Genomic DNA, 17,153 nt, shown 5'->3' with positions numbered 1-17,153 from the left:
TATACTATAATAATGGAGCTCCATAATAATTCAGGACGTAGTTGCGGTCGGCATCTACAATTGCAGACGCCATATCCCAGACTTTGCTCGCTCGAAGAATTGCGTGGTGAGATAAGTACGCGCTCGTTACTTGCAGCTGACGTTGGTGAACGCGGAGCCGGTAAATTCAGTCGCAACAGAGCTCGCAATATCAGCGGTACCACGACGGTGTCAACGCGGGGCGCATAGAATGCACCTCCAGTTAACCAACCAAATCGCGAATAGCTTGACACCGGTGGATTGAACGATTCCATTTTGGTATAGGCTATGGTGGCCTGAACGACACGACACACCTGACGCCGGCGATCTAACCCTGAAACGTAGGATATGAGATATTTGGTATGAACAACAGAAGTAAGAACAAGAACTTCAGCCATTTAGGCATGCTATTGGAGACTGTATTGTAGGGACAATATGAAACAAGTAATCGTACACACAACGGTAAACAAGCAAAGCAAACATGAAAGCTCACAATCTACATGAAAGCACACTCTAGTGTTTCTTATAATACATTAATAGATGGATCAGAGGTTAGTTGCTTCCTAGTTGCTTTCTAGTTCGCACATTGCGCTCTCTGTAGCACAGGCGTCCGGGCCACTACGGCCGTGATTATGCAGCTCCGTCTGTCGGACTCGAATATCAGGGATCGGAGTGGTCGCATTCCGACCGCCGAGAGCCTCATTCATGAATTAAAAAGCATGAATCGACACACGCCAGGACATATGGTGACCCGTTGCTCTTTCATTTAACGCTAGGACCTCGGCCCTAATCTATCATCTGCTCGAAGGACAATCCTGACGACCAATTATTCCACCAGTCAGGACTGTCAAACGAACCAAAGGCAGAAAAAAAGGAATCCAAATTGACGTTATTTACCGGTTCTAAGTGTTCAATAGAATCCTTACTTGACGGTGTGGAAATCGTTGTCTTGGAAGACGCCGATCCAATAGTCAGTTGCTCCTTGATGTACTCGTTGAACAAGCTGAGCAGTAACCCAGACCGATAGGCTCCGTAGTATTCGTCCGAATAAGCTATCACCAACTCGTATATCTTCATATAAGCCTGATATAGCCGTCTAAGATCAACTAAATCCTCATCTTTATATCTGTAGGACAGATCCGGTGTTGCCCAAGAACCGTCGCCAATTCCCAGGTCTTGCCGCGACACTGACTCCGGACTATCAAGGCTGATCCGAATAATATCGCTTCCTATCAATACAATTGCGTAGTGGTAGTGCCGCAAAGTTAACGGAACTACTAGCCACAAGAACCTCGAAAACAATTGGTGGCTGCGCAGGCACGTAACCAGGGTATCCAGTATTGTCAAGGCACAGCGAGTCCTCAGCTTGCGTGCTAGCTCCCTTTCTTCTGCGGTCGGCGGTGAGTAAGCCTTCAGCAGGACTTGTCTAAGTCTCAGAAACTGAATTTGCAAGAAGAACTTCTGCGTTAGGTCGTAAGAATCTTGAGGGCTAGAAACTGAAGCTGATGGATCGGCATGCAACATTTGCAATAAAATATGAAACGAGCTTAGATAGCTCTCCTCAAAGACGGCAAGTTGCTGATAGTAGTTGTTAAACTCTTCGCTGCTAAGAATAAGATTTGGCTGCAAAAGCCGTGAGAGTATGGAACGCGAGAGTGTACACCACTTTACTTTCGAGTGCAAGAATGTAAGAGAAGGCTTTTCAATGGCTGGTACGTTGTCGGCAAATGGTAAAAGTTTCTCGAGATCCGTATCTGAGAGCTCCAATTGAATCGAGAATGGGACAGATAAGTCCAACGCGCGATCCGTATCTTGGAACACAATCTCGGACCACAGTAGCCTCCACATACGCGTAAAAGCTGGTGTAACCCTTCTGAACAAATCCGGATCACGATGCAATCCGATAGTGACCGCAGCCTGACTCAATAAGCCAATAAGCCCGGAAGCGTCAGCCAAGTCTATGCCATCTCCGACCTCAGGTGTAATAAACATATGAATTCTAAAGCTGAGGAGGATCTGTACGGTAATCATATCGCCTTTAGCAAGGAAATTGGTCTCACGCAAACATCTCCAGGCATATTGCTCCATGTGACGACCGAACTGCGTTGAAGACGAAAGGACCGATCCAGTCCATTCCTTGCGGGACAACCAGCCCAGCCGTACGACCATCGTAATTAATGCCGTCAGTCGAAGGAACTCTTTCTGCGAAATACTTGCGGCGGCGTCATTCGAAACTGCCGATTTACTCGTCTCTTGCTTTGTTTCCCACAACATTGTTACCTGTGCCCGAAGCTCACATGGATTCACAAACGGAAATACTTTGTTCACGGTCTGCATGAATTGATCTATCAAAAGTACACACATATTACGATCCGATAAGCGAGGGAACATTTCAGAACGCTCTGCATTGACATTGTACATCTCGTGCGAGAGCACTTGTGACATGACGTCGGCCTGTTGTATCCTCGCCTTTATGGCCGAGCGAGAATTATCCCTAGAACTCTGACTTTGCGAAGGATCAGACGAGGACTCAACCGCAGCCCGAATGAAGTCAGCGTGCACTTGCCGAAATTTTTGTCGCTTTGGAGAGTCCATCTTCCCGATTAGATATTGCAGGTAAGGGTCTTGCATTACAGTAGCGATAGATGACAGAGGACCAAAATATGTCATCCTATTTTTCTTGATCTCAACTTCTGGCTTAGCGGCAGTAACCGACTGTTGAGTGTTCTGAGCAGGAAGGCTTTGAAGCGCCAAGGGAGCCTCTCGCGATTCGACCGTCGGAGTTACTATGACAGGTGCAGCTGAACCATTCGACATGGCAGCAATTGTACTTTCCATCTTCAAGAGTCGTCTCTTCAACTCGCCGATTTCTAGATCGCGCACCGTATCGTCCAAACCCACGACGGCAGGTGAAGCTTCACTCGTTGACATATGCCTATCTGGCGTAAAACTTAACGGAATCTTGGCCGACCGCTCATACGACGGTACGAAGAGTTGCTGTCCTGAACCAGGAGACTGATGAGAAGGAGTGACGAGATTTGGTAGCGAATCCAATACTGTGTTCTGCCATGCATAGGAGCATGAAGCAGTTGTACGGCGAGTAATGCAATTTGAACATGGCTGGCCCTTGTCACACTATAATCAAGTTAGAGTTAATTACTCAGATCCATGCTCAACAAAAATACGCTAGTCGACCTTTAGTTTCTTGCGGCGACAGAGTGTACAAGATATAGGGATCCTGGCCCGCTTCCTTGATCCAAACGAATTCGCTGACTCCCGGTCGTGTGACATTGATTTGTCGAGGTCCGCCGGAGATAGTTGCGATGGATGATTTGGGCTTGAAGCTGCTTGCTACACTCATACCCAACTTCCTCATATAAGCAGAAATCTGGATATGTAAGTAGGAGTAAATTTTTCATCGACACAAGAGAATGGGAACTTTCCCAACGATCCTGTTCCTTCTGTCGCCGCGCTAAAAGGTTGCCATCACAGGGGGTAACCCAGAAGCTCCGAGCAGTCGGGAAACACCCTTACTAAGTTTATCCCCGAAGTCCGAAGTCCGGCGTGATGCGGACCCTTCTCTCCTCAGTTTCAATATGCCGTTTGCCGGTACCCATTATAACCGAAAACTTATAGCGCAATGCGTTGACGTTAAAGTCAAGGAACAGCACCAGCCGTTTCATTGTATTAAAGCGGACGTGGGCGACCCATGGGGCCATTTTTCTCATGTTATGCTTGCACAGCCGCAATATACATTTGTTACAGAGCCCGGTCAAAAAAATAAAACAATCAGGGTACTTCTTAAACTGGCTTCCTCCTACTCAGTCGCCTTGTCTGTCTCAGGTTCAGAAAATCTTGTCAGACGAACAATCCAAAGGTACTTTCAATCTGCCTTCGCCCACTCAGCCGCCTTGTCGTCGGCCTCCCAGATATCTCAATCAACCACAAGAACCAGTACGCCTCCGACAATGCACAAACGCCAATCAAGAAGTTTGTGACAGCTTCATTTCTTGAAAGTTTTATAAAATCGAGTTTCCGCAGTCTTACGCGCTCCAGATGCCAGAATTTTCCGCAGCCAATGAGTCGCAAGAAGAACTGGTTCTTCACGAATATCCTCAATCGCCACGTGATTGGGCGGAAATGCGTCCCCAATAGTGAGACCTACGTCTACACTATCGCCCTGTACCATCATTTGTCCGTTGAGAACGACCTTCTGTTCCGTTGATTAGCACCGGAATATTTCAAGACTATGCTTTCCTGCTCACCTGTTTCTTGGTTTTGATTCTGCCAGTGGTTGGGTTCTTTTTTAGTACCTCAATTGTTGCGGTAGCCATGGTTCCGAACCACGTATGGCCTCTGAAGCAATATGGCCCAAATGGACTAACCCTCCGCGTGTGTTCCATGGCACTTTCAAACAAACCACGCTCAGTTACCGAGCATGTGTTATTACCTTCATTTGTGGGACTTCGAAAGTTAGGATTTTCAGTGAAAAATATTATCATAGCAGTATGGCATTCAAATTGGTTCAGCCACAGCTTAATGGCTTTTTTCAGTTCCTGGTACGACTCGGAGAATCCAGCTTCAATAACGATGGTCAATGCTTCTTTGCCCTCTTCATCGCTATACTTGAGACCGCCATCTGGGGTTTTTATTGAGGTCCTGCCTTGATCGTCCACAATGCTATATTCAGAGTCTCCGACCGAAAGGACGTCATCGCATAACTCGTCCATGTTTAGTCGAACGAGTGTGTTCCGTACGGACCGAGAGATCAAGTGCTGCAAGCCGGACGCTGACCCGCTGTGCAGTGCAGTTGGAACCGTATTGATAATGACCCTTGAGTCAACGGCCGAATATTGAAGACGGGGATATCTATCGCTGGTTAGTCATACTCTTAACAGTTTAGGGGTCATATACTTCGCGTCGCCATAGAGTGCATGGGCCTGCTCGTCAAGGAGTTGAAAAGATTTTGGCGACAGGCGTACATCAAGCCTTTTTTCGGGTTCATTGGCTGTGAGGAAATTCAATGCTCGCTGATAAGAACCTTTTTCATTATCACGAAGAGCCATTTCCAACGACATGGATGTTTCAGAACCATGCTTGTGTGACACACTGCCTCATTTTTAAACTCCTTGTTTTGAGATTTTGCAGTTACCTCGACGGCCATAGCAGTTTGCGACCTTTTGGCACGTGCCGTGCCGATCGCTGCCTAACGAAATGGGCGACAGATTCCTCTTCGCCATATAGCATATTGTATATGTTGTAAAACTGGTTCCAAATAAGAGGTGCAGTGACCTTTGTTCTGGCTGACAGAGCACAGATAGAATTTTGGTTCCGGCGGCAAGCAACTGTACGGGTTTGATTTCGAAAATGACTACGAGCTGAGATGTAAACACATCTCATATATAAATTGGACCAATGAACGAATAGTTACCAAGGATATAAGTCGTGATATATTTTATATTGGTGTATCAACATTCCTTCATTTAGTAATTAGAACTGCTGAAAGGCTTCAGCTGGGTGTGAGTGCAGAGCTAATCGATTGTCCATTCATTGTCTACGTCGGCACCAACGCCGTCGTAGTCAGATAACCCTTACCCGCTGCTCCGACGTAACACGATATGTGCGGCTTAGGAGCCGCTTAGCGGACGTTCATTATCTTTCATTAAGCTTTGTTACGCTTACATCAACTAGCTAGCGTCCTCTCGTTCGATACCAGTCCTCTTGACTTAATCCGGATCCAAGCACGTACCGTCGACTCCCACCACGCTCGATACTTATCTTCTTCGACGCATATCCCACCCTTGTCTACTCTGACTTCGACTGTAAGGAAGCTCGTCCTGTTCAAGGACGACTTTGCCCTCGTCGTCAAGGTACGTAATTCTTGTATTCCTGTACACATTGTCGTTCAGTTTAGTCTAGCCCCTAATCTCGTCCTGGCTAGCCATATTGTTTCCCGTGCAGAGGTCACAGAGCCCCAGCCCAGTCCTTTCCCGGTACACATGGTATCCTTAGCCTGGCCTCCAACAGCATCCATAACGCGAGCGTATAGCCGTAATTATAAAACAGTGCTTAAGTAAGATCTGTATGGCTCCGTAACGACTCACTTGGGCATGTGCAAAATGGCTTTTACTCCACTACCCTAATGATACCCTACTCAACCTTGAGAAAAGCTCCGCTTCCATCCTTTTGGCCGCCTTTGGTCCGCTGGGGATCTCCCCCATCATATCAGATCCAGGTGGAAAGTCCATCTCAAAGCTCGGCTCTCCAGCTCCCCTCATATTGGCCAATACTGCTTGACGAAAGTGCCACCTTAGGAGTTCGTCTCTAACAGCTTTCTCATTGCAGTGATCTCGACAAATAGGGTCAAGTGTCCCTCCATCTATTCTGAAATTATCTGTATCGAAACAGGTTATTTTTTAGCCATCATCTGGGTTGATGGAGAAATCAAAACCATCAAATTTCTGATGGATAGTGGACTGCATAAGCAGCCCATTCTGACATGAGTTTATCCCCGTGTCGCGCGGTCCTATTCGGTTCGTAATCCACCGAGAAAATCCGCTCTGCACGAAATATTCTTCGCTGGAGACTGGGAAGATGTGGGCGACTTCGTAGCCTCTCCAATCATTCCTATGAATCCCTCTGTTGACTATGCCAGTTATCACGCACTTTCCATCTCTCTCACGGACCCGAGCTCGGAAAATGTCATCTCTGCCGGTGATAGTTCTTGAAAGTATTCGAATCAAGAATATGAATTAAGGGGCCATAGCGACGGACAACAGGAGAATGTGAGCGATCAACGGGAAAAGACTTTCTAATTATCCGGTTTCAAAAGATGTTTCATTCGCAGCACTACCGCAACACGGTAGTAAGACTAAATCGGCTGAAACGGCAGGTCGTAAAAGTGTGACCTTTTTCTGGCAGTGTTTCGACAAAGTCGAAGTTAAAGAGCACGGAATCCTGGCTCGGAAAGTGCGTTGCTCTGTGTGTGGAGACCTATCTTCGACCAACAAGTCGGATGGATCGACTGGATCGTCAACGGTTAAATTCCAAGTTGCTCTACGTGTTCACCCGGTGTCAGTATTGAAGAAGGCAAGATAGAATTATGCCACTCGTGGAAATTAAGTTAACAATTATTTAGCCATTATATTTATGTATTTGGACGTTGAACTTATCTAACGTACTGGCAACAATTTACAGATGGGAGTTTGTGCATTTTTGCCACCCCTTCCTACCTACTACGCTCTAGGCCCTTCAACGGAATTCTCTGCAAAGTCACACTCTTGCAATCAATTTTCCCTTTGAAAGCACCAAGCGTGCAATGCCAACGAAAAAACATCCGCCAATCAATGTGACTCCGCCAAATATAGCCACACCCGTGAACGAATTGTGGTCGTGTCGGAGAATGGCGCCACTAATAGGCAACCCGCTTAATGTGGCAAACGACACGAATGCCGATACGGCCCCTATTCTTGTAGCGATTTCGTGAAGTGGCGAGATCTCGGCAATAAGGGCTGGCATGAGCGATATTGAGGCTCCAGAGGCAAATCCGAAGAATGCGGCGAAAATGATGATTGGTACGTGTCCTGTTGCTGGCAGCCACAAGCCGAGAATGAGGACACCAGCAGTAGTACAGCAGACGATGAAAGTGTTGAATCGACCCAGTTTGTCCGCAAGAATGCCAGGAATGACACGGCCGAAGAAACTAGTGCCATTCATTATACTGACAAGGTAGTCGGCCATACTGGCAGAAAAGCCGTGGAAACTTGCATGAGTGGGAATGAACCCAATGGGAACAAATATGCCCCAGTAAATGAGAAAGACACCAAAGGCGATCAACGCGAACTTAATATTCATATATGGCATCAGGATGGTACGCTTGACATCTAATCGCTGAACCCCTTTCGGAATGAACCGAGAAGTAATGGTGAAACAGCTCACGAATGCTGCGAAAGTCATCAAGAACCCGACAGACCTTACTGCCCACCCGAAGTTTGAGCGCTTGAGTACCTGGCGAAAGACGATTGGAAGAATGACTCCGCCGACTGACGATCCACTCACTGATAATCCAAGGGCAGCTCCTCGCTTCTTGATGAACCAACCGCTGACTGCCGATATAGACGCATTATAGATGGCTGAAGCTCCAAGACTGATACAGATGCCCTGAGCAAGAATGAACTGGTAGTACTCTTTGCATGCCGAGGTTGTCATGACGCCAAGTGCCAACAAAATCGCGCCTGGAAATAGCAACGGACGGGGCCCCAACATGTCATATACACGTCCGAAGACGACGCCTGAGAAAATTAAGATAAATGTCTGCAGGGAGTTAATCCAAGAAATTGTTGACGCCGAATACGATGCGAGCTGGTTCACAATGTAATATTCTTCAAATACACCGAGACAGTTGATATATCCGAAGCTGCAGAAGAATCCGCACCATGCGCCGAAAACGCAGAGCCAGGCTGAACCGTGGGCTAATGTTAACAATGAAATGAAGGCAATTTAACTGAAAACCTTACATACCTCTCACACCCATATCTGGGGGATAAAGTACATTTACGGGAAGACTTGTGTTTGTCTCATCGTGCTGCGTATTCTGTGTCTCCTGCCTTTTCTCGAGGTCGTCCGAGCCATCCTGTGGAATTGATGCAGCGGCGGAAGATCGAGATGACATTGCGCTGTCGGTAAGTACTGTTGGCGCGAGATGTCCCGGCAAAGTCGGCATGGAAGCAATTTAAATACTACGATATTGCATGCCCTATTACTATGTCATATTGACTCGTATGGAACTATTTCCGTCTAAAAGCGCGGGCAATAAGGAATTAAACGGGTTGGCGACATTCTCGAGGGTCTTCCTAATTAGGAAATTCTCCGATCTTTGGAAGTCCGACCTCCGACGCAGTGCCACGTAATCGGGCGCAGACTCACACCTTCGTATGATCAAATCAGGAGAGCGATAACACGAAGTACATATACCTTCCGGGTCAATGGAGAGAACAGAGTATACTACTTGGGACAAATTTTATCCAATCGGGAAAGGGAGTAAAGCGTACCCATAACCCATTCCTGGAGACCCGGATCAAACCACGCAATTGATACTTCAGATATAATAAAGCCGAATTTTTTCCCCAGTGATTCGTTCCGCCGTGCATCTTTCACTACTTTACATGAAATAATTGCCTGCCATAGTAGTGGATGATGGTGGAAGATGAGAGCCGAGATCATCTCAGCTGGACGGGTCGCTTTTAAGTTTAATACGTCATGATGGCCAACTCGGCTTGGCGTCTCCCCCTGGAGCCCCTGACTGTGACTCTTCGCACAGTATTGGCTCTGCTGTTCACGCTAGAACACAACAATAAACGAAAGCTAGGCTACTCAATATCTGTTTTTCCAAGAATCGAGATGTCGCTTAATGCCACGTTTAGGTTGAGCACGCGTTCCAGTCAGATGACGTCACTAAAAGTCATTCTTGCGGTGGCACCTATCATTATACGTCGCGCCCCGCGTATATCGAAGAGGATTCAAGCTGATCATTTTAAAGTTGTCCATCACTGCGTTTAGAGCTGGTCGTCATTTCTACTATTATTGTGTTCGAGGGCAGCAGTAACATGGCCTGACTACATGGCGCTGCTCGAGAGGTTAGGTCTAGTGGCCAAGGAGGGCAGTCGAGCCAAGCCCGAGTTCGGCAGAATGTTCAATTTTTGAATCGAATAGGCAACTATCGGTGATGTGCACACAGATGCTTGACAAATGTAATTTCCCTCGGAATATAATCTTTTCATGGCCACCGTCAACTACTTCCGGCAAATTCATTGAGAACTTCCTCAATCTCCTTCCTGAACTTCGTCTTAAATTCCAAATCCGTCCAAGCCATACTAATAGCATTTCGTTCGACTTGTGCGATCTCGTGCAAAGTCCACCCTGTGTGTTTCTGCACGTCAACCACAACCTGCTGTTTCCAACGACACATATAGGCGGGGTCATCGCTGTTTAACGTTATCGGGATACCCGCTTTCCACAACGTGTCAAGCTTGCTGAAAACTCTCTCTGGCCCCAGGTGTTTGGAATATCCCATAGGGCATAATGTCAGACCCAAATTTGCGTTCTTGATTGTCGTCAGCAATTCAGGTAAGTCGGCCGCGTTGAGACCGTGGTCAATACGATCGGCACCGGCCGGATAGGCTGGGATGATATCGCCATCGACATAAGACTTTGCCATATCAGGAGCATCGGAACGCGGCCCACCCAGCTTGGTAGCAACGTAATCAATGTTGTTGTGAGTGTCTTCCTGATCGACATCACAATGGGCTGTAATTCGAAATCCAGCTTTCCTCGCGTCAATAAACACCTGTTCAAACTTCTGAGGTGGGTGACCTCGTTCGTCTGAATCAAGCCCTACTGCAATAATCTGATCTTTGTACTTCAATCCCAATTGCAATGTCTCCGCTGCAGATTCCGCCGAAATGTCTCTCAAAAAGCATAGAATGTACTGCACACGCACACCATCGCTTCGCTTATGCTCTACATCGCGAGCTTTAATCAGTCCGTTCATCACGACATCAAAACTAATGCCTCTGGACGTATGCGCCTGAGGATCAAAAAAAATTTCCGCGTACTTCACATTCATACTCCTTGCTTTCTCAAAATACTCTGTCGCAAGGTCAAAGAAATCCTGTTCAGTGATCAATACGTCCATTGCCGCATAGTAATTGGCCAGAAATTCTCGGAGATAATCACTGCCATCTTGCCCCTCTTCGTAGTCGTAATTCGAAGGATATCGTCCAGATTCGAGCTGGTCGAGCGACGAAATGCCGGGAATTAAGACCTTGTTGCGCAGAGCACAACTGTATCGCAGCGACGGGGTCAACGTGCCTTCTAAGTGCACGTGCTGCTCGCATTTCGGAAGTTTGCAGATAAATTGCTCAATTGACATTTGGCTTAAAGTTGTATAGAATGACGAGTTTAAACACCTAGAATTCGACAACGTTCGTACCAATTTTAAAGCGTACGCTAATTAAACTGGGGACAGATATACAGGGACGAAAGAATCTAGAGCACTTTCATATTGATGCGCTGATTGTAAACCATGCCAAATAATGAATAGATACAGATACTAAACTAATTGTTACCGACCACCCTAACATTCAGATTGTGAATTTCATTATCCGGAGTCCATACAGGAGCTGGCCCAGATTCCAGCTGCTGTCCCGATCCAGATCCTAGCTGCTCTTGCAATTCAGTGTCTCCTGACATTGACCAATCATGCCACCAATCGCCAATTGAATCATCTAATACAAAATTTCCTAGCATAGAACTCCAATCAGGCATTCCTTCTAGCACCTGTGAATCCGGTGTATCGTTCGTGAGCGTTTCGACTGTAGACCCAGCGTCGCTTCCTAGACTATATTCGGGACGGCCAGACTCATCTTTTTCCTGTTCGGAAACGATCTGTTTCTTGAAACTGTCGGAAAATACACGCAGAACAAGACCTGACTTGTACGCATGGTAATATGTTTCAGCGAAAGAGGCAACCCATGTTGACGTCTTCATAAACGCTTGGTATAACCGTTTGAAATCATTGATATGGTTAGTGTCATACCTGAATGCCAAGTCCGGAAACATCCATCTGTCTTCAATGAGCTCGTAACGGTGGACATGGATTGCTCGTGATAGTTCAGCCATATCCTTCAGTAATTGCCGTGCTATCAGCGAGAGCGCGAAGTTATAGTGGCGCAGCGCAAACGGCACCACGAGCCACATGAAACCAGACAACAATCGGGGCCGTTGCATGCATGTGGAGATTGTGTCCAGCATCTTTAGAGCATATCGGATGCGCCGGACGCGAAATTCCTCACCCTCCGCCTTGTCGGAGGGAGAATAGGCTGTCAAGAGTACTAGCTGCAAACGAAGGAACTGCAATTGTAAGAAATATTTCTGGATCAGGTCATATGAGTCCCTCGGACCCTGCACTGCGGCACCGGAGTCTGCGTGAATCATCTCTAGGAGCAACTGGAATGAACCCAGATTGCGTTCGTCAAATTGAGAAAGCTCCTCAGACAGGTGATCAAACTCCGCCTTGCTGATCACGAAATTTGGCCGCATAATGCGCGTCAGGATATGCCGTGTCAAAAGAATAAGCTTTGTCTTGGCCTGTAGAAAATTCACTGAAGGCTGCTCATTGACCGCCACCGCGGATGGGAACCCGTTGATCTTGTCAACTTGAGTGTCAGACATCTCCAACGGAAGCGCAAACGGAATATTAATACACAACGCACGATCTGTGTCTATTTCCACCATTTCCAACCAAAGCAACCTCCAGGCATCTGCCATGTCAGGCGGCACCCGGGGGAATGATGACGGGTCACGATGGAGACCCATAGTCAGACCAATCTGGCAAACAATTCCAATATATCCAGCAGAATCGGCAAGATCCGAACCATCGCCACCTTGCGGCGCAAGCAATAGCTCAAGCCGTAATCCTAACAGCACCTGTGCGACGACGAAGTCCGCCTTGCCAGTATAATTCGTCGAGCGCAAGCAAGACCAAGCAAACTCCTTCAAGTCTCTACCGAAGAATGGGGCGAGGCCATCATCAAATCCATCTTGCGAAGGGGTCCAATCAACAGGTAATGCCAACCGTCCAAGACGTAGTAGAATCGCAAAGAGAGCGGTGCCTCTCATGTTCTCTTTTCGCGCCCCTGACGTGCCGTTCAAGTCATTAGCCGCTTCAGCTTTTTTCCTCCAGAACTTCTCCATGTCATCCCGAAATACTGTCGGGTGAACCATAGGAAAGACCATGTTAATGGTCTGCATATATTTAGTAATCAAAAATTCGCAGATTGGGCGGTGCGCAAGACGTGGGAACATCTGAGACGCATTTTGGTTTATGTCGAACTGACTTTGTAGGACAACTTGAAGCTCCGGTTTTGGCTTCACGCGCGACCTGTGTTCCGAGGATGGCTTCGCAAACTTAGTTTTCTCGTGTCCCGCATGGATCTGCTCGAGATACGACTTGTGTAGCTTCTTCCATGTAAGAACCCCCTTCTTTCCTTTGCCGACCAGATTTTGGATATATTCGTCTTGGGTGAGAACAGCTAGCGACGAAAGTGGACCAAGAAACGCGACGCGATTCTTCTTGATCTGAATTTGAGGCTTCAAGGATAGCGCATATTTAGATGGTTCTTGGTCGGGATTTGTTGTTGTCGCTGTTGCCGGCGGCAGCAGAGCCGGATTTGGCGCTTGTGCGGCCGTAGGCTGCGATGTCGGCATTGTGGCTGGAGATGGTCCGGCGTTACCTATTCCTTGCAACATGGTTTCCAGTCGTGCCATTCGCATTTTCAATTCGTTGTACTCCGTCGCGACAGCAGGATCTAGTTGAACCTCGCTCTGCCCAGTTAGTATCGATTTCTGGTCATTTGCGGGACCTTGAGACGAAATTATGGCAACTGGTGCGCCTCCTTGAAAACCAGAGACTTGACTCTGAGTGAGTGGCTGGCCGTATCCCGACCCTGGAGCCAAAATATTAAATGTCTGTGTGCCCGGAATGACTAGGCCGGATTCCTGTGGTCCTGATAGCCAAGGCTTCACTGCGTACACACAAAGTGGTACCGTGTCATGTGCAATACATGCTGAACATGGCTGCATTCGATTGCACTAGGGCCCCGGTGTTATTAATTGCCCCAGACTCACGCCGTAAATTCCAATGCTCACCTTCAATTTCCTCTGTCGACAAACTGCACAAGAAACAGGAATTCTCCGACGCTTCCTAGGATTTGCAGTCATCTCCTTCCCTGCCATTTCCTCTGCCGTTGCATCGTCAGATCTAGGACTTTGGGAGCCTGTTGGCGTTTCTGATGTCGTCGTGGTCCCCGCTGGGTTACTGAGAGGCCCTGTTGCCGTGAATGCTGACGAAGGTAATGGTAAATGCCTACTCAAAGACTCTTGCGCAGAGCCTGGCATAGGATTGATAGCTACCCCTGACGATGTGATTGAACTGGTGTTGCTGAAATTGACACTCATGGTGATGTTTGCGGAGCTGTCGTAAAAATACCGGTATTCCTTCAGAAACTTGTTAGCCAATTTATATGCCGGCTGTATAGACCAAAACAGGCTCGAGAAAAACGTTGGTACCCACAGTGCGTCAACTCTGAGGTGTTTCGTAATTATACAGCATAAATTGCTTTCTAGCTCGCAACGTCGGAAAGATGGCACTACCGGTAGAAATTCCCACTACCCAAAAATGTAAAATATGCACAATCTATATCAATATATTGTCTGCGGTTCAGCTAGTAATTGAAACGACAGTTTGCCGATAACTGTTGGATGTCCTCGAATGGCGAATGTAAGTGAGTTTGGAATTCTATTCCGAGCAGTACAATGGCCGGGGCTAATCTCCGATATCCCCGTGACTCGCGACTACAGTCATAGACCGCCAGATGTGCTCATTTACGACGCACAAATCCACTCCCGTTCATTGACCATATTAATCATTTAGAGAAAAAGTAATAGTTAGGTTAATATTATTGTATGCCGGTTTTATTTCCTAAATCGGTCGTGTCTACCTTGTTGGACAGAGTGAGGGCCAGGACACCTGCCTCGAGGTTAGGGCACAAGAATGTATTGTGTTGTGCGTTTATCGCAGCGCTAACTTTGGCGTGTTAAGTGGCACGCTATAGCATAGGGGACTAACAACAATTAACTCGAATCAGATCCGAGACAATCCATAGACTGTATCTTCTGTCGACTAGCAAGTTGTTCCCGCGGAGACTGATCTTATACAGATCGGATTGTCTATTGCGAATTCAGTCACCCCGCTGCTGCCCACGCCGAAGTACATAGCCAACATGTTTCCTTCCATATATATTTTTCAGATTATTATATAACTACTTGATGAAGCTGCAATTAGGTTCAGTTGGACTTGTCATTTAATTACCTTATTGAACAGCTGAGATCCATCCGTTTTGACAATCACGGTAAGTCTTATCGGCAATGCTCTTATCAATAAAACTTTATCTTCTTCGATGCGCTCAATTTGTCACCTGGATCGGCGGGGCCAAACGTCTAAGACTACAGTATTATCAAAAATAACAGATCACTGAATTGTTTACAAATCTATCTACAGTAAACAACGGTAGTTATAGTTTGTCAAATCACATTAATGGGCCGCCGGCGGCGGCGGGCGCAAAATAATAAGGTTTCTCGAAGCCACGAGTCATCTCATCCCCTGAGATAGCGGCCAGCCACAGACATAATAATATAATCCTCGGAGCCGGCCGGCAAGTTTCGTGCTCTCCTCAGTTTAAAGAATACTCTGGGCTCGAGGACAAGACAATGAAGCCTGTTGTGTTTCCAGTCACAGCAAAACCGTGGCAAGAGATCCGCGATGCCAAACTCGCTGAACGCGAGACTAAGATTCCCGAGGCATGGCGCATTACCTTTGACCCGGAACCCGTCAATTTGCTGTCCCTTGCCAAAGATTGCGGCCTGTTAACCCCGCGTGAACTCGAAATCACTGAGAATTACGACGCGACGTCTTTGCTGGCTGAGATAGCCAAGGGCAGCTACACGTCCCAAGAGGTGACGATTGCGTTTTGCAAACGGTCAGCTATCGCCCAGCAGGCATTGAATTGCTTGACTGAAATTTTCTACGACGAGGCAATCGAGCGTGCAAAGTGGCTGGACGAGCAGTTCGAGAAGACAGGAACGACCGTGGGACCACTCCATGGCTTGCCAATTTGCTTGAAAGATAGTGTTAACGTTAAAGGGTACGACTCAGTCGTCGGCATTGCTGCTTATGCGTTCCAGGCTGAGAAGGAGAATTCCGTCATTGTCGACTTGATGTTAAAGCTAGGCGCGGTTATGTACGTCAAGACGAATGTTCCGCAGAGTATGATGGTTCCCGACACGGACAACAACGTTTTCGGCACGACTCGTAACCCGATCCACAAGGAGATCACAGCGTCCGGTTCGTCTGGCGGTCTGGCTGCGTTGATCAAGTTCCGAGGGTCGCTTCTCGGTATTGGAACCGACGTCGGTGGGTCGATCCGAGTTCCCGCGTACTCGCACGGCATCTACTCGATCAAGCCATCGTCCGGCCGATTGCCGTACCACAATATGAAAGGGTACCTGGAGCCCGGTGCGGAGACGGTCGGCGTTCTTTGTGTAAATGCCCCGATGGCTGTCTCGTACCGTGACTGTGAGATGCTGATGCGTCTGGTCGCGGAGACCGAGCCGTGGCTTTATGACCCTTCGTGCCAGTATCTGCCCTGGATCAAGCCCAATCCACTCAACCGGCCCCTGTCTGTCGGCATCATTCGGTTCGACGGCGAAGTCCAGACACTGCCTCCGATTGCACGTGCTCTCAACGAAGTGTGTGACAAATTGAAAGAAGCGGGACACGACTTGATCGAACTCGAGCTCTATCAGTTCCAGGACATCTCCGACAACGCGGTCGACTTCTTCACCGTCGACGGCGGCATGTTCCTCAAGTCCCAGCTTGACATCACGGGCGAGCCATGGTCGACGGCGGTCTCTAACGGCGGCATGTATCCCTGCGAGAAGAAGGGTATTTCTGAGTTCCACGCATACTCGTCGGTTCGGGCGGAGCTGCAACGGGCGTGGCTCAAATACTGGGCGGACACAGCCAAGAAGACAAAGTCAGGACTGCCGGTCGATGCTCTGCTGTTGCCGATCCAGTCATTCCCGGCGCGGCCCGACGGGTTCTTGGTCCGGTCACACTTCTCCCGGACGTGGAATCTGCTGGACTACCCCGGCATTATATTCCCGGTCGCGACAGTCGACATGGGCAAAGACGACATCGATATGCCGCCGCCTCTGAACGACATGGACGCCAAGGTGCAGTCAACTTGTACGTTAGGTTTTTTTTTTTTTTTTTTTTTTTTTTTTTTGCGTCGGACTTCTCGGATGCAATTGCTAATGACTGTCAATAGGGGCCAAGGGCGTGCGTGAGAGACTTCAGGGATTTCCGATTGGTTTGCAACTAGTTGGGCAGCGGCAGATGGAGCCGAAATTGTTCCAGACCATGGACGAGATTGCAAAAGTGCTGGCAAACGAGCACTAAGGCTGCAAAAGTTTTGTACATATAAAATATCATCAATAAACCTGTATTAAGATCAAAC

At 47.7% G+C, this 17,153-nt stretch overlaps 7 protein-coding genes across 7 annotated transcripts; 1 reads left to right on the top strand and 6 right to left on the bottom strand.

Moving 5' to 3' along the window:
* Positions 1-663: 663 nt before the first annotated feature.
* On the bottom strand, positions 664-3,461 carry POJ06DRAFT_113176 (uncharacterized protein). The gene is made up of 2 exons (XM_056184112.1): positions 3,214-3,461; positions 664-3,153 (listed from the first exon to the last, which is right to left on the bottom strand). The coding sequence occupies exons 1-2, from the start codon at positions 3,307-3,309 to the stop codon at positions 805-807; spliced, it is 2,445 nt and encodes an 814-aa protein (XP_056043054.1). The 5' UTR covers positions 3,310-3,461; the 3' UTR covers positions 664-804.
* Positions 3,462-4,021: 560 nt separating this feature from the next.
* POJ06DRAFT_281809 (uncharacterized protein) lies at positions 4,022-5,096 on the bottom strand (the record flags this gene model as incomplete). Its single annotated transcript, XM_056189978.1, has 3 exons — positions 4,022-4,231; positions 4,284-4,887; positions 4,933-5,096. 3 exons carry the CDS (start codon positions 5,094-5,096, stop codon positions 4,022-4,024), a joined length of 978 nt encoding a protein of 325 aa, XP_056043053.1.
* Positions 5,097-6,152: 1,056 nt separating this feature from the next.
* On the bottom strand, positions 6,153-6,740 carry POJ06DRAFT_254013 (uncharacterized protein; the record flags this gene model as incomplete). The annotated part of the gene is made up of 2 exons (XM_056187709.1): positions 6,153-6,412; positions 6,470-6,740. Coding segments are annotated over 2 exons (531 nt in total), but the record flags the coding sequence as incomplete, so codon positions are not given.
* A 550-nt stretch (positions 6,741-7,290) lies between these two features.
* On the bottom strand, positions 7,291-8,689 carry POJ06DRAFT_281808 (major facilitator superfamily domain-containing protein; the record flags this gene model as incomplete). The annotated part of the gene is made up of 2 exons (XM_056189977.1): positions 7,291-8,477; positions 8,539-8,689. The coding sequence occupies 2 exons, from the start codon at positions 8,687-8,689 to the stop codon at positions 7,291-7,293; spliced, it is 1,338 nt and encodes a 445-aa protein (XP_056043051.1).
* A 1,001-nt stretch (positions 8,690-9,690) lies between these two features.
* Positions 9,691-10,970, bottom strand: POJ06DRAFT_113179 (adenosine deaminase). Its single transcript, XM_056184113.1, has one exon. The coding sequence runs from the start codon at positions 10,946-10,948 to the stop codon at positions 9,806-9,808; it is 1,143 nt and encodes a 380-aa protein (XP_056043050.1). The 5' UTR covers positions 10,949-10,970; the 3' UTR covers positions 9,691-9,805.
* Positions 10,971-11,133: 163 nt separating this feature from the next.
* Positions 11,134-13,797, bottom strand: POJ06DRAFT_198174 (uncharacterized protein; the record flags this gene model as incomplete). Its single annotated transcript, XM_056185096.1, has 2 exons — positions 11,134-13,668; positions 13,726-13,797. 2 exons carry the CDS (start codon positions 13,795-13,797, stop codon positions 11,134-11,136), a joined length of 2,607 nt encoding a protein of 868 aa, XP_056043049.1.
* Positions 13,798-15,125: 1,328 nt separating this feature from the next.
* On the top strand, positions 15,126-17,143 carry POJ06DRAFT_113057 (amidase signature domain-containing protein). Its single transcript, XM_056184110.1, has 2 exons — positions 15,126-16,882; positions 16,965-17,143. Exons 1-2 carry the CDS (start codon positions 15,346-15,348, stop codon positions 17,093-17,095), a joined length of 1,668 nt encoding a protein of 555 aa, XP_056043048.1. The 5' UTR covers positions 15,126-15,345; the 3' UTR covers positions 17,096-17,143.
* Positions 17,144-17,153: the final 10 nt, after the last annotated feature.

Source organism: Lipomyces tetrasporus, assembly GCF_029532465.1.
Source record: "Lipomyces tetrasporus strain NRRL Y-64009 chromosome Unknown POJ06scaffold_6, whole genome shotgun sequence".
In the NCBI taxonomy this organism is placed as follows: Eukaryota; Fungi; Ascomycota; class Lipomycetes; order Lipomycetales; family Lipomycetaceae; genus Lipomyces; species Lipomyces tetrasporus.
This window is presented reverse-complemented; position numbering and strand designations above follow the sequence as displayed.